Below are 22,003 nucleotides of genomic sequence, written 5' to 3'. Positions count from 1 at the left end.
CCTGTCCTGTGTGGGGTTCCCGTGCCCTGTGTGGGTTGCCCTGCTCTGCCCTGTGGGGTTCCCCATCCTTGCCCTGTGGAGTTTCCCTGTCCTGTGGGTTCCCGTGCCCTGTGTGGATTCGCCATCCCCTATCCTGTGGGTTCCCCATCCCTGTGTGAGTTCCCCTGCCCTGCCATGTGGTGTTCCCCATCCCTGTGGAGTTTCCCTGTCCTGTGGGGTTCCCATGCCCTGTGGGTTCCCATGCCCTGTGGGTTCCCATCCCTGCCCTGTGGGTTCCCATCCCTGCCCTGTGGGTTCCCCATCCCTGCCCTGTGTGGGTTCCCCATCCCTGCCCTGTGGGTTCCCCATCCCTGCCCTGTGGGTTCCCCATCCCTGCCCTGTGGGTTCCCCATCCCTGCCCTGTGGGTTCCCATCCCTGCCCTGTGCGTTCCCATCCCTGTGTGGGTTCCCATCCCTGCCCTGTGGGTTCCCCATCCCTGTGTGGGTTCCCATCCCTGCCCTGTGGGTTCCCATCCCTGCCCTGTGGGTTCCCCATCCCTGCCCTGTGGGTTCCCATCCCTGTGTGGGTTCCCATCCCTGTGTGGGTTCCCCATCCCTGTGTGGGTTCCCATCCCTGTGGGTTCCCATGCCCTGTGTGGGTTCCCATCCCTGTGGGTTCCCATGCCCTGTGGGGTTCCCGTGCAGAGGGAGGAGCAGGGCCCTGCCTGGAGGAGCAGGAGATGCAGCCAGGGGCTCAGGCTCTGCTCCCCTGGAATGAGGGATGGGAGAAGAGGAAATGGCTGCATCACAGGAGCTTCAGGTTGGGTACCTGGCTCCAGGTCTCCGTGGAAAGGGCTGTCCAGCCCTGGCACAGCTGTCCAGGGCAGGTGTGAAGTCCCCAGAGGTGGGGGGACTGTAAAGCCCCGTGCATGTGGCACCTGGGACACGGGACATGCAGTTCTGGGGGAACAGTTGGACCCAATGGTCTTGGAGGACCTTCCAACCCCAACCAAGCTGTGATTCCACACTTAACCCCGGGAATGCAGCCCCTCCAGCTGCTGTCCCTGGGCGTGCTGTCCCGTGCCGGGCTGTGTGACACCGCTGTCCCTCCTTGCAGCCCCCGGAAGATGTAGAGCGGAGCAGCGGAGCAGCGGGGCTGTCCCGTCCCTCACCATGGCCAAGAGGGGCTCCAGCAGGGCCAGGGGGGACAAGCCCGATGCCCTGGCCGCCCTGCAGGCTGCCAACGAGGAGCTCAGGGCCAAGCTCACCGACATCCAGATCGAGCTGCAGCAGGAGAAGAGCAAGGTGGGCAGCTTCCCTTCCCGTGCTGGTGTTCAGAGTGTTCACAAAGGCCCAAAGTCTCTTTGCTGCTTCTCCTCTTCCCCTTTTACTCTGATTTCATTTGGATTTTGCTCTCAGACTCCTTCAGACAGCTGCTTGCACACATGTACAATACTAACCTCAGCTCTGCCTCCGGGCTAATTCCCAGATCCCAAGGAGACACAGCTTCCCCCTTTGGGAGAGGGGCAGCTGGTGGGGCTGGAGCCTCAGCTCCTGCCCTCAGATCACTTCTCAGCCACAGCATGGAATATTCATTGGCTTCTCCCTAATTCCTAAATCAGTTTCCACTGATAAACTTGGGGAGGTTTTCAGTTCCAGAATGCAAACGTGTTACCATGCAGGGACAAAACGATGGTCTGCATTTTTCCATGAATTTGCACCATTACTGGGCATTTCAGACCATGAATCTGACACACACAGACATATAAATGGAACTTCTGTTAATCCTTTTGCTGTAAAGCAGCATTAAGGACTTTGTTTTTCTTCTCCCTGTCCTTCAGAGCCACCTCTGGCCATGGCTTTTCTCGAGTTTATGGCATGGTTTTAAATTGAAACACCCCTTGAGCCTTGGTGTGGTCAGGTCCAGTCGGTTATTTCTGCTGAATAATTCATGGTTTAAAAAGCATCTGGTAAAATGCAGCAGTTTGGGGCTCCACAGGAGCTTGCACAGAGATTTCTGTGTGCTGCATGCGTGGGCAGGTTTGGTCTGTGTGCCAGAGTGATGGCATCTGATGTTTCCCTTCTTTGGGGGAATGTGCTGGGAGACTTCTGCAGGATAAAGCAAGGGCTCAGACTTACTCTAAAGGCACTGACCGATTCCTGAATGTGTACTAAACACGAGCCTGCAGTGCAGGAAAGGTCTTTGTTAGCACCACTTTGGAGACACACACGTACCAGCACTGAGGTGTAACACTGCAAAGTCTCACTTGTGCCAGTTCTAAATTACATCACCAGATGTATTCATTCTTTGGTTGATTGAAAATACTCCACTTTGACTTGGCTCGCAGGTCAGCAAGTTGGAAAGGGAGAAAAACCAGGAAGTGAAGCAGATCAAGGAGCACGAGCAGCACAAAAGCACGGTGGTGGTGACAGAGCTCAAAGTCAAACTCCACGAGGACAAAATGAAAGAGCTCCAGGCTGTCCGAGAAACCCTCCTGAGGCAGCACGAAGCCGAACTGCTCAGAGTCATCAAGATCAAGGACAATGAAATCCAGAGGCTGCAGACCCTGCTGAACGCCGTGCGCGACGGGGCCCCCGACAAGGTGAAGACCGTGCTGCTCAGCGAGGCCAAGGAGGAGGCCAAGAGGGGCTTCGAGGTGGAGAAAATCAAAATGCAGCAAGAAATCTCCGAGCTGAAGGGGGCCAAGAAGCAGGTGGAGGAGGCTCTGACCATGGTGATCCAAGCTGACAAAATCAAAGCGGCCGAGATCAGGAGCGTGTACCACCTGCACCAGGAGGAGATCACCAGGATCAAGAGGGAGTGCGAGAGGGAAATCCGCAGGCTGGTACGTGTGGCTGCCTGCTCCTGGGCTCGGGCTGCTGGGGGAAAGGGCAGGGCTGGACCCATGGGTGGGGCTGAAACCGGGAATGAGCAGGGCTGGACCCATGGGTGGTGCTGAAATAGGGAATGACCAATGCTGGACCCACTGAGTGGTGCTGAAACGGGGAATGAGCAGGGCTGGATTCCTTGGGCGGTGCTGAAACTTTGGAGCTTGCTCCAGGTCTGTTTTACTTTTACTAGTAGAAAGAGCAAACTGGTTTTTAAAAGTATGAGTTTGGTTTCACAAGAATTAATTTGGTTCTAAAAGTATTAGAGGTTTTGCAAGCAACTTCTTTATCCGTGTCAGAGCCTGTTGAAGTTGTTGACGTTAAAGGTATCAGGAAGAGCCCTCAGGTTCCTGGCTGGTCAGGGCAATGCTACAACAAGAAGCAGAAACAGTAAAACACTTTTGTTTCTTGGGTTATGCCTCTGTTTCCACACCAAGCATTCCTGCCTGATCCACCTTGGTCCCTCCCTTTCCCTGCCTTTGCTAGTTGCCATGAGCATCCCACAGGGAGGCTCACAGCACCCCAAACGCTCCTTTTGTGCACCCCCGAGTGCCAGGCAGGCAGCAGGGAGGGCTCCTCTGCCCACCCGGAGTGGTGGGTTTCCTCAGGACAGGGCAGGCTCTGCCCCTCTGCTGCTGAGCAGGTGGGAGGTGACCCCTGAGCAGGTCACTGGGCTCCCCCTGGCCCTGCTGCCCCTGCCTCTCAGTGGCTGCCTGCCCTCCCCTGAGCCCACATTTGGTCCTCAGCTGCAGCAGCTCCCCTCCCAAAGGCAAGAGTTTCCCCCCGTGGCTGTGGGGTTTTGCTGTGCCGTGTGTGGGAGCTGCCTGGGGAGCTCAGGAGGGATGGGATCTTGGCAAAGGGGGGATCCCTGTGGGAAGGGTGCCCTCCCAGGGAAGCCTTTGCAGCAGAGCCTGGCAGGTCCCCAGCACCTCCTGGGGCTCAGGGGGTGGGTTCCCTGTGTGCTGCTGTCCCCACACCGCAGGGAGTGCCCCCTGAGCTGTGCCCAGGAGGTGGGCACACAGCCCCGCTCTCAGGGTTCTGTGTGCTCTGGCTCCTGTCCCAGTACTCGTGTGGTGTCACCATCATTCTGTGTGTGCCGTGCTGTTTACAGCACTCTGTGTCCACCTACAAACCCACAAAGTCATCAGCCCTCAGCTGTTACCCAAATCCTCAAAAAAAGAATTTAAAATGCCCCAGGAGCTTGGCCCAGATCAAAGGCTGGCAGTGTGGGCACCCTGCAGAACCTCCTGCCCTGGCAGGGTGCTGTAGAGCATCCCCTGAGCCCGAAGGGCCTGGCAGGGACAGACACCCCAGCAGTGGAGTGTCCCCAGCCTTTATTTAGACTCCTTCTCTCAGATTTTAGGCTGTTAAGGCTTTTTCATTGATTATTTTATTTTTATGAAGAGGATATTAAAGATAATTTATAACCGACAGCTCTATTGATGCTGTTCAAATATCCTGCAGTGTAAGTACCTTCTCCTGTAACCACACATCACAGTGAATGGGGGGCTAATGGGCATCCTAAAGAAACTTGCTGCATCACAGGGCAAGTCCCCACTAATGGCCTTTCATGTGGAAGCTGTACAGTAAATACAGTCCTGGTTACAGGGATAGAGTGGCCCAAGGGATGTTTTCTAAACTGCCTTTGAAAATCAAACTTTAAAAAAGTTCCTGACTGAAAGAATCAGCTTGGCTCGCTGCACCAATGAAATTCCCTGCTGCTGTGGTTTTTCCAAGCCCTGGGTGCTCCTGGGTGCTGGTGGCTGCTGGCACCTTGTGGGGAGGGCCCTGATGTCTGGGGTGAGAGGCTGTGCAGTGCCCTGGGGGTGGAGAATCAGGGATTCACTGGCGCTGCTTTGGGGCATTTTTGTGTGTGCATTGACTGGCAGTGTGTGACAGGAGCACAGGGACCAGGCTCAGGGTGGGCAGCAGCAGGAATTTCCCCAGGGAAAGGTGCTCAGGCCTTGGGGGTTTGGAGTGCCCATCCCTGGAGGTGTCCCAGGAATTCCTGGGGTGGCACTCAGAGCTCTGGGCTGGGGACAGGGTTGGCATGGGGCACAGCTGGGACCCAGGGTTCTGGGTATTGAGCAGATAAACCCCGTCCCTGTGGTTATTTCCAGGGCCAGGGTGGATGCCAAAGGCTTCAGCCCATTCCCGTGGAGCAGGGCTGGGCAGGTCCCAGCCCTGCAGGCAGCGCAGGGAGGGCAATAAGGTGTTTTTCAGACTGCTGTGAGCCTGGAGCTGTCCTGGCACACATGGCTGGGGCTGTTGGTGTCCCTGGGGTTATTGGTCTCCCTGGGGCTGTCCTGGCACACGTGGCTGGTGTATTGGTGTCCCTGGGGCTGTTGTGTCCCTGGTGTTATTGGAGTCCCTGGTGTTATTGGAGTCCCTGGTGTTGTTGTGTCCCTGGAGCTGTCCTGGCACACGTGGCTGGGGCTGTGGTGTCCCTGGGGCTGTGGTGTCCCTGTGGCTGTCCTGGCACTTGTCCCTGGGGCTGGTGTGTCCCTGGAGCTGTTATGTCCCTGGGGTTATTGGTGTCCCTGGAGCTGTTGGTGTCCTTAGGGCTGTTGATGTCCCTGGGGCTGTTGATGTCCCTGGGGCTATTGTGTCCCTGGGACTGTCCTGGCACTCGTGGCTGGTGTATTGGTGTCCCTGGGGCTGTTGGTGTCCCTGGGGCTATTGTGTCCCTGGGGCTGTGGTGTCCCTGGGGCTGTCCTGGCACTCATGGCTGGTGTATTGGTGTCCCTGGGGCTGTGGTGTCCCTGGTGTTATTGGTGTCCCTGGGGCTGTGGTGTCCCTGCAGTGTGGGTGCTGGTCCCCAGGGTGCTGAACTCACCCAGCTCAGCTGTCCCTGGCTCGGCACCCCTCAGCAGGGGAACTGCAGGAGATGAAATCCCCCTGCAGATGGTGAGGAGTACGTGTGGCAACAGCCTCCCTTGGAGGGAATGTCTAATTTTAGTCCATTTTTAGTCCATTTTTAGTTTTTAAATTTCAGTTTGTGCATTTTCAGGCGCCCTGAAATACTGCCTGGCTGTGTTTAATTACGTTTGTACGGGCAGGAGCACTCCCTGCTGGGTGTGTGCACAGCCAGGGGAAGCAGCTCTCAGCCTGGAGTGCTCCCCAGGCTCAGCTGGCCTTGGTGCTTGCTAAATGGGGACCAAAACTCAGCGTGGTGAAGAGCATTTGAACTGAATTAACTCTGGGCTGGTCAGGAAGGAGAAGTTGTGCACAGCCATGGCCACTGCACCCTCCTCACTCCCATCTCCTTCATCAGGGGACAGAGAAATCAGAAAAACTGGGGAAATGGGGTTTGCTAGAGCCTGGGGAGTGGTTATTTTCAATCTAGATAAACTTCAGGTGATTAAGAGTAGCAAAAGTTTTAATGACCTGCACCAATCCCTCTGTGAGAACACTGGACATGGATGGAGACATGGACGGGACACTTCACAGCTTCCTCATGGCAATGCCACCCCAGCCAAGGGGGATCCAGGCTCTGGGCACTGTTGTGACCCTGTGTTCTCAGAGCTCCCTGCCAGACCCTGGTAAACCGTGAACGTGTCTGATGGAAAGGGTGGGATCAGATGGAAGGGTAGGCAGGTGACTTTTTAAATATTCATTTGATTGGAGATCGATTGAGTCTTTACCTTCTGCTTTTGATGCCCTGGTGTGCTGAGGAACCCCACACCTGGGGCTATAAGGGTGGAATTAGGAATTAGGAATCCTTCCTCCTCCCATGGGGGATTTTTTTAGTCATTTGTGCTTTGACCCTCATTTACAATAGGGTTTTTTTTTCCCCAGCTAAACGTGGGCTGGAGGATTTTGGTGTGTATAAAAGGCAGACAGCATCACTCCTGTGCTCAGGAGGGTCAGGAGCCTCCTCATTCGGGGGGATGCGTGTCCTGTCTCACAGGGCAGCCTTTAACAGCATTTCTCTCGGGGCCTAGACAAGGAGCTGTTACTTTGTGGGCTGTACCCACGCTGTTGTTGGTGTGCACAGCACAGCTGACCCGGGGCTGGGGGCTCTGGGGGGTTCTGCTCCAGCACCAGCTCTGGGCCAGCCCCTGGCACTCACCAGTGGCACTGATGGGGACACTGGGGCTGCCCCAGGCTGAGCTGCCAGCTCCCTCCCACCCAAACCCTCCAGGGTTCTGTGAGTGCACCTGGCTGTCCCAGCACAGGGAGAGGGGACAGACAGCGCTGTGTCCCCTGTGCCTGAGCCCCTCTCCAGGGTTGTCACACCCTGTCCCCTCTCACCTGGGCATCTCATCGGGTCACAGCTCCTGGCAGTCCCTGAGCCCTCCCAGGGCTGTCACACCCTGTCCCCTCTCACCTGGGTGTCTCGTGGCAGTGCCATGGGCGCTGGGACAGGTCCCCTCACCTGTCCTGACTGCCAGCTCAGGCCACGGGGAGGGACATGTCCCTGTCCTGGAGCACCTCCTCTGGCCGGGGGCTCTCTCCTGGGCACAGGGAGGGCACAGGAGTGGCACAGGGAGGGGCACAGGGAGGGGCACAGGGAGGGGCACATGGAGGGGCACAGGAGGGGCACAGGAGGGGCACAGGAGTGGCACAGGAGGAGCAGCACAGCCCAGTATAGCACCAGTACAGCCCAGCACAATCCAGCACAGCCCAGTACAGCCCAGCAGAGCATGAGGCCGGGCTGGCCGTGCCCCAAGGCCGTGTGCCCACGGAGCCACAGCACTGCCAGTGAGTCCCGGGGCCCTTTCCCTTTCCCTTTCCCTTTCCCTTTTCCTTTCCTCGGAGACACCTTCCCCTCCCATTTGTGCCCTTCCCTTCCCACGCTGTCTCTGCCTAGCAGGGCGCTGCAGGCACCAAACTTGTGCCCGTGTCATGTATGGGAATTCACTCGGGTCAAGGAAGATGTCAGGGCTGATGTTTGCTTGTGGTTTATGAAGATTTTGTTTAGGGATTTATTTTTTTTTCCTGGAAAACAAACCGTTAGGTGAAATGCTGTGAAATGTTTTGTGCTTTCTCATCTCTTTGTTCCTCCCGATTTCATGTGTTGCCTTTGTTGTAACATGTCTTTGTTTCCATATAAATAAGAATCGACTATCCAATATTCTGCTTATTTTAAACAGATAACCATTTGACGGTGTGTTATCTTTCCATCTGTACATCCATGTAGATTTGGCCTCCTTAGGCATTTAGCAGAAAGACCTCAGGTGCCCAGGAGCACCTGTGTCTTTGTTTCACCCCAAGCCAGCAGACGCTGCCTTCACAGACATTGGCGAAAGGATCTTTAGTCAGTGGCCCCCAAAATCCCTCTCATTTGCTCCGTTTCCTCTCCTGATACCTGTGTGACCTGCCAGCACCTGCCCTGGCCACTTGGGCAATTACTGCAAGCAAAGTCCTCGGAGGGATTGTTGATTGCCAATGTCATTGTTTTTTCCAGGTTTACAGACAAAGCCGAGATAAAAGTGTTAACACAGTTCTTACAAGGCAAAATGTCATTTGGGGCAGGCCAGGTTTAAAAACTGACCATCGAAATGTCATGTTTAAAGTCTCAAAACCCAGTGGCGAAACCCTGGTGTTCCTGGGGTGTGGAAGCAGCTGCCAGACCTGGAGGGGATGGAAATGGTTTCTGGGGGTCCCTGTCAGTGCCACCCGTGGTGTGAGCAGCTCTGCGGCCTGGGCGCTGGGTCTGTGTGGGTGCAGGGTGGGCAGCACCCAGCCCAGCTGGGAGCAGAGATCCCCTTCCCTGGGCAGGGCCAGGAACCCTCCTGAGCTGCGGGCAGAGTGCAGGGACCCTGCCTGACCCCACGGGATGGGCACACAGGCTGATCCCAGGGCAGCCAGGCAAGGAGAGCCTCAGAGGTCACTGGGCACCGATCAGTTAAGCACTTCATTATTTTGAATAATGTTTGTTATGTGTAAGTAAAACCCCTCGTGGAAAGGGAATTGCTCCCAAGGGAGACGTTTGGGCAAAAGAAATTTAAACATTCACATTTCTTCTAGGGATTTTGAAAATGTATAGGATACTGAGGTTCCAGTATTTTTCTTTTGAAATTATTAACCCAAATTTTCCAGCGGTGACATCCGAGCACAGTGCTGCAGAACCATTCAAAGGTTTGGGTGAAGCCACCAAAGCGTGATGTGAATGCCAAGCTTCCATTCTGCTTCAGGTGGCCCGGAATGGGGACAGGATTCGAGGCTGTTCCCCAACATTTCCGTGCCCAAGTGCCTGCTGAGGGAGGGGGTTATTGCTGTGTGGCCCCGGGAGGAGGAGGAGGAGGAGGGCAGGGCTGGGGCAGCCCAGTGCTCGGTGTCCCTGTCACTGCGGCCGCTGCGCTGGCAGCCGTGTCACCCTGGGGTGCCCCGTGTCACCCTGGGGTGCCCGTGCCGCTGCCGAGCCACCGTGTGACTGTGTTCTCTTCTCCTTGTAGATGGAGGAGATTAAGTTTAAGGACAGAGCAGTCTTCGTGCTGGAGAGAGAGTTAGGGGTGCGAGCCGGGCACGCTCAGAGACTGCAGCTCCAAAAGGAGGCTTTAGATGAACAACTGTCCCAGCTCAAAGAGTCTGACCGGCACCTGAGCAGCCCCAAGCGGGAACTTCCTTATGCAAGTGGTGCAGGAGACGCTTCAGAGCCCTCGGGAAGCCCCGTAAGCACTTCCACATCTTCACCGCAGCTGCGGCCCCGAGGGCAGGATCTTGATGAGTGTCCCCTGAGCAAGGCTGTCCCATGGCTGTGCGGGGCCCAGGCACCCACCAGTGCTCTCCTTTTGCCTGTGCCCGAACCGTTGAGATTCCCAATGGAACCTCGCCATGGGAGAGCTTCTGCTTCCCGTCCTCCCGTTCTCCCGGTCGGTTTGGTTGGGTTCTGTCAGCAGGGGGAAGTTCCTCTGTCCTTCCTCTCCTTTCCCTCACTGTTCCATGCTCAGCCACCCTCCTCAGTGTGACAGCTGGACACGACTGTGCCAACAAACGATGCAAATGCATTTCTCACCAAGCGCTGTCTGTGTGAGCCCCGCTGGGCTCGGGGAGCAGATGCACGAGGCCAGTCCCGGAGGGATCGGGGCAGGCCCTGGGTGCAGGGCAGCACTGACACCCTGCAGCCCCCCCAGGGCACCCCAGGGACCCTGCAGCCCCCCCAGGGCACCCCAGGGACCCTGCAGCCCCCAGGGCACCCCAGGGACCCTGCAGCCCCCAGGGCACCCCTCGCCTGCTGCTCAGTGCTCTCGCCATCAGCGGGACACGGAGCCAACCCAGACCTCCCAACCTATTCTCCTGTTTATTGATTCTCTGCAGCAGCCAGAACATTCGATTGGAGTCCCCTCCCCACACCCACAATGGGTTTTGTCAGTGTAAATTTTTTCAGTGTTTTTGGGCCTCCCTGAGCCCAGAAGAGCCCCCTCGGGTCACTGCCCTCGTGCCTCTGACGTGTGCAGGTCGTCCTCATTGCTGATCCTCATCAAGATTTCTTTTGCCACAAGCCTTGATTGTCTCAGTATGAGTGTAAAACTTACACCTGAGCAAACCAGTCCATTTTATTCTTTGGCCCAAGCCTCTCCTGCACCTGTTGAATGAGGAACCCCAGACCTCCCAAAAGTGCTGTGGGCACTAATTTGCCTCTCTGTAGTTGTACTCAACTTCTGCCAAAGACCAGAACAAGCTGTAGAGAAGGGGGAAAGTCTGTCACGTTTGTCAGTAGCTGTAACTGCTCTCTGATTCTGAAAGAGAACACATCCGCCTCTACCTCTACTTGTTTCTGATTTGGTTTAAGCATTATCACTCAGATAAAGTGCCGCCCCTGTGGCCTTACGAGTGACCCTTTAGGACCCCATAAGGGCCACAGCTTTCTGGAAGAAGAGCTTATTCAATGCACAATGGCATGGATTTTCCCCAATCAGTAATTCAGTCATTTTAATGTTGGTTTCTTATGACCAAGTCCTCAGAGTGGGCGATGTGTCTGAAGCTCTCAGTTCAACAGTGGCATCATTGGAACACGGCCTTTTCCGTTTTGATATTTTCCATTCTTTCCAAGTTCACCGTGTGTAAACTCTGTGTTTGCACGTTGCGTTGTCACGTTGGTGACTCCGTATTTGCATATGCACGTCCAGATCCATATGCACATACACACCTCTGCATTTGCATTCTTTGTCACATTTCCACTCCCGCCTCTCCGTTGGTGTCACCCTGCAGCTCTCCATGGTCAGCTGGGTCCCATGGCTCACACTCCACGGGATGACACTTGGAAACGTTTGGACCTGGGATAAACAAAGTGGCGAGTGCACTTGGGAGCGGTTATTTGCAGTTGATCTTTGTTTTAGGAACAGCAGTTGGATGAAAAGGACGCGCGGCGCTTCCAGCTGAAAATCGCGGAGCTGAGCGGGATCATCCGCAAGCTGGAGGACAGGAACGCACTGCTGTCGGAGGAGAGGAACGAGCTGGTGAGTGCAGCAGGGCTGGGACACCTGGGCCCTGTCCCAGACACAGCCTGGCTGTGCTCCTGGGCTGGGTGGAGAGGAGGGGCTGCCTCCTCCTCCTCCTCCGCTCGGGGCTGTGTCACCTCACTCTGCCCTTGGCTTGTACAACAATGTGGTTTTTAGATGGCATTAGCTCGAATTGTATCTATTTCTTTCTGGAAATAAGCACATTCCCCACGTTGAACATTTGCTGCACAGACGGAGTATCTTTTTGTTGGATTATCCCTTTTTCTGACCCACAGATGGGCAACTGAGAGGTGTTTTAGAGACTTTTATTCCATTTTCAGTCTCATGAGAAGGGTGAGATGTTACAGGTGTTACAGTTCACACCATCACAATCAGAACCCAAACTATTCCCTAATTACAATCCATTAAAAGCCTTTCTTGTTTCCAGTCCCATTTCCCTCTCAGCACTGTCTGTCCTGTCCCATGGCCTCTCTCAGTCAGGAGATTTTATCTCAGAGTTTGCACACAGATGGACAGGACTGTGTGAGCCTCCTGCCAGCCTTTGGGAATCCTCCACAATTCCATTGCCCACATATTCCCATGCAGGAGTGCTCCCTTCCCAGTGGAAAACCTGAAGAGTTTTTGATCAGTTCTGCTTTGCTGAAAAAAATTTATTATTTACTAGAAGTGTTTATCAGGAGAAAATACTTCTAGTGTGGTAGTTACAGAAAGTAGTTAAAATATTTGATGAAAAAGCTCCAGAGGTGTCCTTTTTTCTCTTTATCTTTCAGCTGAAACGTCTCAGAGAAGCAGAGAGTCAGTATAAGCCCATTTTGGACAAAAACAAACGCCTCAGTAGGAAGAATGAGGAGTTGTCACATGCCTTACGTCGAATGGAAAACAAATTGAAATTTGTGACGCAGGAAAATATTGCCATGGTGAGTTCCTGTGCTCCTGGGAGAACGTGGGCTGTGGGGCTGGGGGTGAGGGATCAGGCCCTGGCACTTCCATGGGAAACTGCTCCATCCTGGCAAGGTCCCTTCCAGCCCAGACTAACCTGGAATTCTGGGATTCACCTTCACCTTTCCTGCCCAAATCCCCTCATCATCCCCGGGAAATCTGCACTGGTGAGCCTGCCCCTTTTCCAGCTGGAGGAGCAGGAACATCTGGCACATCTGGAGCCCGGATGTGAGGCTCAGCAGAAGGGGGGCAGGAGAGCTTCCAGGGCAACCCCTAGAGAGATTGAATGCACCACCTATGGAAAAGGGAAGGGCCAGACAAGTCCCTGGCAGAGCCTCCTGATCATTTCCTCCCCTGCCCTGTGGTTTTTGGATTCCAGAGGCAAAGAACTGGAGCAATAAGGAGACCAAGCTCCCTAAATGACCTTGACCACAGCCAGGAGGAAAGGGAAGTGGATTTCCTGAGGCTCCAAGTGATCGAGCAGCAAAACATCATTGATGAGCTCTCCAAGGTGAGGCGGAAGGCTGCTCTCACCTGAGAGTGCCCAAGGGCAGAGCAGAGGGAGCCCAAGGAAGGGCACTCAGGGCTCTGGCTTTCTGGGCTTAGCAGGAATATAAATGACCTGTGGTGTTTGGGTAAACCCCTTCACTCTGCATTGGCCTGGCACGAGAGAACCGTGTCCTCACATGTGCTGGGGGCCAGACCTGGGAGGGAAACTGAGCTCCTGCAGCTGGAGACACCTCCAGGGCTGGAGATTCCTGTGTGCAGGGCGTGCTCTGCAGTCCTGGCCTTGGGGTTTTGCTTCCCTCTTAACATGTCCTCAGTCCTTGGAAACAGAAAATGCCAAAATCATGAGACTCCTCTGGAAAATAGCTTTTATTTCTTCCCTTTCTTTTTAAGCCTGTCCAGTTACTGACATGATTTCATTCCTTTTCGTTAGACCCTGGAGACTGCTGGCTATGTGAAGAGTGTCATGGTAAGAGACATCACCTTCCTCCTCGTCTACACGTGCTTTAGACTGCTGCTCATGGAAAGCGGGCAGGCTGCAGTCCTGTTTATCCTCCCTCCCATCTGTGCTCAGCAGTGAGCTGACCCAGGGGTTCCTCCCAGCAGATTTTTATCAGCAGTTGTTCAGCAGAGAAAAGCACAGTGACAGTGGGGAGGGAAGCTTTAATGTGTCCCCATCTCCAGGGCAGCTCTGTCACCTTGGGGCTGCCTTTTCTGCCCCTGGCCACCCCTGGCTCTGTGTGTGCCCCAGCGGGGTGTGCTCAGCCCTGCCCTGGCCCATCCCTGTGCCCTGCTGCCCAGGGCTGTTGTGGGCTACTGATGGCACCAATTGTCCTCAGCCACTGCTGCTGGCCCTGGCACTGGCCACCAGGGTGTCCCCAGTGTCACCACACCCCTGTACCCAGCGGGCAGAATGAAACTTCTGAGGCTTTCCCCTCTGGAGCTTCCCTCTCTGCATTCCCGGGCTTTGCAAGACCAGAACAGAGACTTTTTTCTGAGTCCTGTAAAATATCAACCTAACTCCATAAAGAGGAAGAAACTCTCCCCTGGCAGGGTGGGCAGGGCTGGATGGGATTTGGGCAGGAATTGTTCCCTGGCAGGGTGGGCAGGGCTGGGTGAGATTTGGGGCAGGAATTGTTCCCTGGCAGGGTGGGCAGGGCTGGGTGAGATTTTGGGCAGGAATTGTTCCCTGGCAGGGTGGGCAGGGCTGGGTGGGATTTTGGGCAGGAATTGTTCCCTGGCAGGGTGGGCAGGGCTGGGTGGGATTTGGGGCAGGAATTGTTCCCTGGCAGGGTGGGCAGGGCTGGCACACGGTGCCCAGAGCAGCCCCTGGATCCCTGGCAGTGCCCAAGGCCAGGCTGGACACTGGGGTTGGAGCACCTGGGACAGTGGGAGGTGTCCCTGCCATGGCAGGGGTGAAAGGAGATGATATTTAAGGTCTCTCCAACCTGCAATTTGATTATTCTACTATTTCCTGCAGCTGGAAAAATTGTTGGCAGCAATAAATGCTCAAACCTTTCTCCAGAGGCACAGGGAACCTGCAGATCCTTAGAGGAGGAGCTGAGGCTGAGGGTGCTGAGCTCAGAGCCCTGAAATGTGTGCAGTGGGGCTGTGGGGTGTGTGCAGCTTCCAGAGGCACCAGAGCCAGGGCAGGGGCTGCAGTGCCATGGTCACCCGTGGAGCAGCCCCAAGGGGACAGCCAAACTCTCAGCATAAAGCTTATTTGTGCTGAGATATCGGCATAAATATCAGAATATCGGCTTTATTTTAGTTTAATCTTCATGGACACAAAGAGCAACTTCTAGTTGTCTGTGGCAAACCTGAAAGCTGTTGGAGTAAATCCCCCAGGACTGGTGACAACGTGGGACAGTGGCCAGCAGGGGCATTCCCTCCCCAGTGGCTCCTTGTGTTGGTTAATTTAAATTGCTGCTCTCTGAAAACACCCGACACGTGTCTCTGACTCTTGCAGGAACGGGACAAGCTGCTCAGGTTCCGGAAGCAAAGGAAAAAGATGACAAGAATTCCTAAGGTAACAGACACAGCCTTCAGTGGTGGCTGCTGGTGGCAGTGCTGGGTGCTCAGAGCACCTCAGCTCCTGGCAATGTCCTCCTCAAGGGTCTGCAAACAAAACTGAAATTTGGGTGAGGCAAATGACACTCACAGACTGCACTGGGATGTTCGAGGGGGTGCAGGGACCTGTTTGCACGGAGCACCCTGAGCCTCTGTGCTCTGCATTTACCCCGGGGGACTTTGGTGGGATGTGGTCGTCCTTAAGAGGAGATAAATTCCATGAATTAACACATCTGCAAATGATCCTCTAATGGTGCTGCCTGGAAACACGTGTCTGTATAAATAATTCATGGTGGAGTTCAGTAACACGTGAAAATTGCTGGTTAGGGAGGCAGTGGGGCAGCTGAGGGGAAAGGGAAGGTTGGTTAATGAGGGCAGGGTGTTAATGAAAACCTGAACAGTGCAGTGTCACAGTCAGGTGTCAGGGCAGGGGCTGCCACAGCTAAACAATTAGAGAGAGGCTGGAGCTAATGAATCTATGAATGACTAATTGAGGTCTATGGGGGAGAACTCCTGTCACCCTGAAAATCACATCCAGGCCTTCCAGGGCAGTCTGTCTGTCCCCAGGGCAGTCTGTCTGTCCCCAGGGCAGTCTGTCTGTCACCCCAGGGCAGTCTATCCGTGTCCCCAGGGCAGTCTATCTGTCCCCGGGGCAGTCTGTCTGTCCCCAGGGCAGTCTGTCCGTGTCCCCAGGGCAGTCTGTCCATCCCCAGGGCAGTCTGTCCGTGTCCCCAGGGCAGTCTGTCCGTGTCCCCAGGGCAGTCTGTCCATCCCCAGGGCAGTCTGTCCGTCCCCAGGGCAGTCTGTCCCTGTCCCCAGGGCAGTCTGTCTGTCCCCAGGGCAGTCTGTCCCTGTCCCCAGGGCAGTCTGTCCATCCCCAGGGCAGTCTGTCTGTCACCCCAGGGCAGTCTGTCTGTCCCCAGCCCAGTCTGTCCGTGTCCCCAGGGCAGTCTGTCTGTCCCCAGGGCAGTCTGTCTGTCCCCAGGGCAGTCTGTCTGTCACCCCAGGGCAGTCTGTCCGTGTCCCCAGGGCAGTCTGTCCGTCCCCAGGGCAGTCTGTCCCTGTCCCCAGGGCAGTCTGTCTGTCCCCAGGGCAGTCTGTCTGTCACCCCAGGGCAGTCTGTCTGTCCCCAGGGCAGTCTGTCTGTCACCCCAGGGCAGTCTGTCCGTGTCCCCAGGGCAGTCTGTCCGTCCCCAGGGCAGTCTGTCCGTCCACAGGGCAGTCTGTCCATCCCCAGGGCAGTCTGTCCGTGTCCCCAGGGCAGTCTGTCCGTCCCCAGGGCAGTCTGTCCGTCCCCAGGGCAGTCTGTCTGTCACCCCAGGGCAGTCTGTCCCCAGGGCAGTCTGTCCGTCCCCAGGGCAGTCTGTCTGTCACCCCAGGGCAGTCTGTCTGTCCCCAGGGCAGTCTGTCCGTCCCCAGGGCAGTCTGTCTGTCACCCCAGGGCAGTCTGTCCCCAGGGCAGTCTGTCCGTCCCCAGGGCAGTCTGTCTGTCACCCCAGGGCAGTCTGTCTGTCCCCTGACCCTGCTCTCTGCCAGAAGCCCGTGGTGGAGACGTTCTATGGCTATGATGAGGAGGCTTCCCTGGAGTCTGACGGTTCCTCCATCTCCTACCAAACGGACCGCACTGACCAGACCCCCTGCACGCCCGAGGACGACCTGGAGGAGGTAAAAACATCCCCAAAATCCTCTTGACTTGCTTGTGACCTTGATTTTAATGAAATTCCTGCTCTGCTCCATCATCTCTGTCAGTTCTGTTCTCTCATATCTGCTCACCTCAGACTACACAATGAAGCATTTCTGTTAAATCTGGTGCTGTGCATGTTGGCCAGTGTCTCTAAAGCTCAGGTCTTCAGTAACTTCACAACTTCCAGCCCAGCTGGAAATCTCATATCCTGAGAGTATTGAATTTATGGCAGGTTTGCAGGTGTAAAAACAGAGAAATTGGCCAGCCCTTGGGAGATGTGTCCACTCTGAGGCTGGCTGCAGACTTTGGGGCTGTAGTTTTGGCCAGTCCAGCAGGGCACAGAACAGTAGGGTCGTGTTTGGGGAAGGAGAAGGGAATGTTCCCCTGAAGCTCTGGGCTCCAGGGAAAGGCTGCTCCTGGCTGGGTTCCAGAGGCTCTGAGAGCACGGCACACGAACGTAACACAAAGGGATTATTCCGTGTATTTGCCAGGGCTTCCCCACAAACGCTGTCCCCAGAGCGTGTCGGATCACTGGACCATTACACAGCTCTGGGCTTGACAAGAATCCTGTAACAGCCACAAATTGCCACTGATGGTGCTCTGGCTGCAGCAGTGTGATGAGACCTGCGGAAAGTGAACTGCAGAATTCCTCCCGCCGTCCTGAGGGTGATGGGTGGTGTCTGTGATGGCTGAGCCCGTTTGTTTTCCACTCCTGTGCTGACATTCTTCCCCCGTTCAGGCGGTGGGAAGCTGATGCGTGCAGCCAGCAATGTCATCCCATTTCATGGGGAGTGAAATATTCCGCCCAGCCTGACATGAAAGCGTTCCAAACTGGATACTGGGAGGAGGGGGAAGAAGATGAAGGGCTCCTTTCATGTCGCTGTCACCCCTTCTACAACTGTTAACTCTGGCTTCGTGGTTTAATAATTGAGTGAGGCTGTCAGGCTCCGTTTCCTTTCCAAATGGAAAACCTTTTGTTGTTAAGGCAAGCTGCGTTCTCACCTTTAATGTGATGCTTTTCCCTGCTCCAGTAAGAAAGGGTGGTGCAGTCATTAGTGTGCCGTATGGCAGGTAAGCTTTCATCTCTCCAAGGCAGGGATTATCTTTTTATTCCTGTGTTGCGTTTCCTGGAGGTATGAGCGTGCGAGAGATGCGCAGGGCACGGAGGGGACGCAGCCGGAGGGCTCTTAACCGAGATTTTTAGTACCCTGCTTCCGACCCGCGTTTCAAAAGTGGCAATTTTGGTGCTTTTCGGAGAAAACAAACCTAAGGGCCTCTCGGTTGTGCCTGCAGGGCATGGCCAAGGAGGAGACGGAGCTGCGGTTCCGGCAGCTGACCATGGAGTACCAGGCGCTGCAGCGCGCCTACGCCCTGCTGCAGGAGCAGGTCGGGGGCACCCTGGATGCAGAACGGGAAGTCAAGGTCTGTCAGGGAATGAATGAACGGCTTGTTTTCCATGGGGATGAGCGGTGGGCGCTGGGAGGGAGGGTGGCACAGCCGAGTGTCCTTGCCCGGCTGTCCCCTGGCAGCTCCAGGCGCCCTGAGCCCTGGCAGCCTCCCTGCGAGGGGCTCTGAGCATCCTGCATCTCCAGCCCTGGGCTCCTCAGGGGAAATCCCGGGGGATTCTTCACGGGAAATCCTTGGGAATAAGCTCTTTTTTCTCTAAAGAACTAGGACGGATAGCCTTAAATGTGTAATGCGTGCTCTTTCATTCCCTCTGGGCGCTGGGAGATTACACGAGTCCCCGTAGAAGGCTGAGAAGGCTCATAGCTGAGGTTTTGCTGGTAATTCAATTGCAGAGTGCCCTGTGCTGTTCTGCCTCCCCGAGTCCCCGTGGCTCCGCAGAGCTGGCCCCAAGGGCTGCTTTGGTCAGGAGCTTGTTGTGTGTTCCCAGGACTTGCAGAGGAATTGTTCCCTGCCAGGGTGGGGATGGAATTCCCACTGCCCCCGGACCCCTGGCAGTGCCCAGGGTCAGGCTGGACACTGAGGGGACAGTGGGAGGTGTCCCTGCCATGGCACGGGTGGCACTGGGGGGATTTAGGGCTTGGATTTCCAACCCAGAGCATTCCATGACTCTCAGAGGGGCTGGCAGGATGGGCCATGCCCAGTCAGGAAAGGGAGAAATTTCCTGTTTAACAGCAGAAATGTGCCCGCAGAGCCTTAATTTATTCCTGCATCTGTTCTGTGGAGATCCAGGAACACTTAGAGTGGGTCAGGGTGTAATGCAGGAAAACCGACACTGCCAGAAGCGTTCCCAGCATGAACAGCCACTCTGAAACACCAGGGATTGCACCTGGAAAGAAAATCCCAGTGAGCCCAGGCGTGCCCAGCTGTAAAAGTGACTGCATTTTAGTTTTTTCACTCTGAGCCAAAGCAGGCACTAGTGCAGGTCACACAAACAAGATCCCTTTCAGTGCAAATAATGGGATAAATAGTGGAGAAATGGTTCGAGGATAAAATCTGTTCTGTGAAGGTGTGTAACAAAACAACTAACAGCAATGACATTTGTCCTCCAGAAAACGGGTAGGAATGGGGTGTCTATTTAAATATGCAGGAACTACAAATACAGTCAAAAACGAGACGTGGGTATGAGAGAGACACCAGATCACAGGTGAGGTTCTCAGTCATAGGCTTTCACTAAAGGCACAAATGAAATTTGCCAGTTTGTCAGGTGGGATGTGCTCTGAGTGTTTAACCTGCCCCAAATTTCAGGGAACCAGGTGTGCCCAGGATTTATATGCTGTACATAATTCTCATTTGTTTTCCTGGGAAAGGGGGGCTCTGGCTGCAGCCTGCCATGACCAGCTGTGAGGAGCCAGCTCTGCTTTGCCATTTCGTTAATCTCCAGTTAAATCTCAAAATCATTAATCCCGTCTCCCAGACTGGACTTGATTACATTTGATTATTTGATACTCTGCGCTCAGCTGCGAATTTCTTCTGCCAAAGAACTTTCAAAATCATTTGTTCAAAGAATTTGGTGTTTTAAATATTTTCTGTAACTGCATTAGGTTTTATCTTTTGGAGAAAGTCGGGGGGGTTATTGAATTTATTTTTTAATTAACCTGTATCGATCTGGGGGGGGTTGTTTCTGTCTCACATCCCACAGACACGTGAGCAGCTCCAGGCAGAAATCCACCGGTCCCAGGCTCAGATAGAAGATCTGGAGAAGGCTCTGGCTGAGCAGGGGCAGGTAATGCTGACTGCAGCCCCCTCCCCACCTCTCTGCTGGGGGAGCAGAAACGTTCCCAGGCAGGTCACAGCTCGGGCACCACTTCTGCAGACCAAAAACCCAGCAACCAAACAAAGAAAGGGAAAAAACCCACAATATCTAACCCAAAACAACTACCAAACAAAGAAACAATTAAACTGAAAATGTTTCTGAGGACAGTAAAATATAAAATAATTCAATCAGTAAAATATTAAATAATTCAATATTAATAATTCAATTGCCTTCCCAGCTTAGCCTCTTATTGTTCCTGCTGATAGACGTTGTTCTGGGGTTTGTGGGGTTTACATATTCCTCGAGGTAAGAGATTAGCTTCCAAATAAAGTTTAGGTTGCCTGATCTGCAGAAATATGTGAGTTGCGTTTAGCAAAATAGAAATTTGATGGTAAACACACAGTTGGAAATATCCCTTTTAATGCAAACCAGATTTTACCTGAAAAAGTTTTTTAACCACTGGAATGTTTTTATTCCATTTGTCAACTGCAGAGCTGTTAAAATTACATGGGCAGGTTTAGCTTAGGGAGCTGTTTTAGGAAGTAATGGACTCACAATTTCACATCTATCATTATTCTGTCGCTCTGTGTGTGAGAGTCAGTGAAATCCTCACTGCTGCGCTGTTGCTAAACTGCAGCTTCACCTCCAGTGTTGTTCATTTCCTTCCCCAGGACATGAAGTGGATTGAGGAGAAGCAGGCCTTGTACAGAAGAAACCAGGAACTGGTAGAAAAGGTATTCAGCTTTCCTCTTTGTACTATTCAAATAATATTCGTGTCCTGAGGGACGCAGAAGGTGCAATATTCTACTCTGTATGGCACAGCCCTGCTGGAAATAATTCATGTTTGATACGAGGTCCTTATGATCCGCTGGAGAAGTGAGGTCCTGGCATCCCCGTGTGTGTCCTGGTGCAAGGGACACGAGGACAGTGGCCCTGGGGGACAGCCCTTGGCCCCTGTTGGGATGCTGGAAACTTAGATTTTAAGATTTTGGTATATAGGAACATAGGTGGGGCAAGATGGAGACTTTAGGGTGGAGGTTAGTTGTTCTTTATCTCATCCTCTTCCCTCCTCTTGATGGGTTTGTGTTGTTTTCTGTCACCGGGTGGAAAGGGTCTGCATTGCAGGCTCTGGGTGGTCATTACTGGGTCAAAAGTATGAATAATATATATTGTTATTGGGTAACTGGCACTTCAATAACCTTGGAGAGAGTCAGAGGTGCTGCGTTTGACCCCGTTTCTCCACCTTGCTGCGTAGAGCTCAGGGCTGGTGAGTCTGTAAGAGATAAACAACAAACCCCAAATCAAACACCGGGGTACTAACCCCCTCCTGGCAGGGGAAAGGAGCAGAAGTGTCCATGCCCAGGGCTGGCAGAGGTGTCCCCAGTGCTGGGGACACGCTGCCAGCTCCGTGCCCCTGGCAGATCAAACAGATGGAGGCCGAGGAGGCGCGCCTCAAACACGACGTGCAGGACGCCAAGGACCAGAACGAGCTGCTGGAGTTCAGGATCCTGGAGCTGGAGGTGAGCTCCTGGGGCCAGCCCTGCCCGCTCTGGGGACACGAGAGCGGCACCAGGGGCTCCTGGTGAAAGGGGAGCAGCACAAAGAGCTGCTGGTGGGCTGCTGTGGCAGCGGGCTGGGATGGTGATAGGACCTTGCCCCACGGGAAGGTTTAGCAAAGTCTCTGAGGGTGCCCAGCACTTCTCAGAATGGTTAAATAACAGCGAGATGGCCCCTTGGGAGGTGGTTTGTGAAGATTTTAATAAAAGCAAAGTAACAAGCAATGCAGAAATGAAAGAAAAAGCCAAGCGCAGGAGTCAGAGAAGCCCCTGTGTTACAACACCCCAAAAAGCCCAGGGCACCTCTGGGCTCATCCTTGAGCACTGAGTGATGCAGGAGGGTTCTGATGGTGAAGTGCCAACAGAAACAGCTCCGGGTTTTGAGAAGCACCCCAAAGATCCAAGCAGTGCCCTGTGCTGGCACTGGGCCCGTGCTGAGGAGAAGGGCAGGGAGGTTCCAGTGTAACTCCCTCACACGTTCCCAGGTAGCCCAAAACTCCGTCCCTGGTACGGAAGGCCCGGGTGGGGCGTGTGGCTGCGGGAGGTGGGGCTGTGTGGGGCAGCCAGGTGGGTGACTGGGACAATCGTGTCCTTGCAGGAGAGGGAGAGGCGCTCCCCTGGCATCACCTTCCTGCACGGCCCCTTCACCGAGGGGAAGAGCCCGCTGCAGGTGTACTGCGAGGCCGAGGGGGTGACGGTAAGGAGCCCTCGTGTCCTGCCCCGCTGCCCCTGGGCCAGCCCGGCCCTGTGC

The 22,003-nt window shown here is 54.5% G+C and overlaps 1 protein-coding gene across 5 annotated transcripts in view; it reads left to right on the top strand.

Moving 5' to 3' along the window:
- The first annotated feature begins 1,100 nt into the window (after nt 1-1,100).
- The window catches only part of LOC136363930 (janus kinase and microtubule-interacting protein 3), a 29,170-nt gene continuing 8,267 nt past the window's right edge, over nt 1,101-22,003 (top strand). For 2 of the 5 annotated variants that reach the window (XM_066323381.1, XM_066323380.1), the window contains exons 1-14: nt 1,101-1,284; nt 2,328-2,825; nt 9,270-9,485; nt 11,154-11,273; nt 12,047-12,193; nt 12,595-12,726; nt 13,156-13,191; nt 14,692-14,751; nt 16,329-16,457; nt 17,770-17,898; nt 19,583-19,666; nt 20,368-20,430; nt 21,118-21,216; nt 21,851-21,949. In XM_066323381.1, the coding sequence (XP_066179478.1) occupies nt 1,153-1,284; nt 2,328-2,825; nt 9,270-9,485; nt 11,154-11,273; nt 12,047-12,193; nt 12,595-12,726; nt 13,156-13,191; nt 14,692-14,751; nt 16,329-16,457; nt 17,770-17,898; nt 19,583-19,666; nt 20,368-20,430; nt 21,118-21,216; nt 21,851-21,949 (1,944 nt within the window). In that variant the 5' untranslated portion in view covers nt 1,101-1,152. The remainder of the gene's footprint in view (nt 1,285-2,327; nt 2,826-9,269; nt 9,486-11,153; nt 11,274-12,046; nt 12,194-12,594; nt 12,727-13,155; nt 13,192-14,691; nt 14,752-16,328; nt 16,458-17,769; nt 17,899-19,582; nt 19,667-20,367; nt 20,431-21,117; nt 21,217-21,850; nt 21,950-22,003) is intronic. The other 3 variants (XM_066323383.1, XM_066323382.1, XM_066323384.1) reach the window with 2 other exon arrangements.

The sequence above is a fragment of the Sylvia atricapilla genome, chromosome 8, assembly GCF_009819655.1.
Source record: "Sylvia atricapilla isolate bSylAtr1 chromosome 8, bSylAtr1.pri, whole genome shotgun sequence".
Taxonomy (NCBI): domain Eukaryota; kingdom Metazoa; phylum Chordata; class Aves; order Passeriformes; family Sylviidae; genus Sylvia; species Sylvia atricapilla.
The sequence above is the reverse complement of the archived record's forward strand: the minus strand, read 5'-3'. Positions and strand labels throughout refer to the sequence as shown.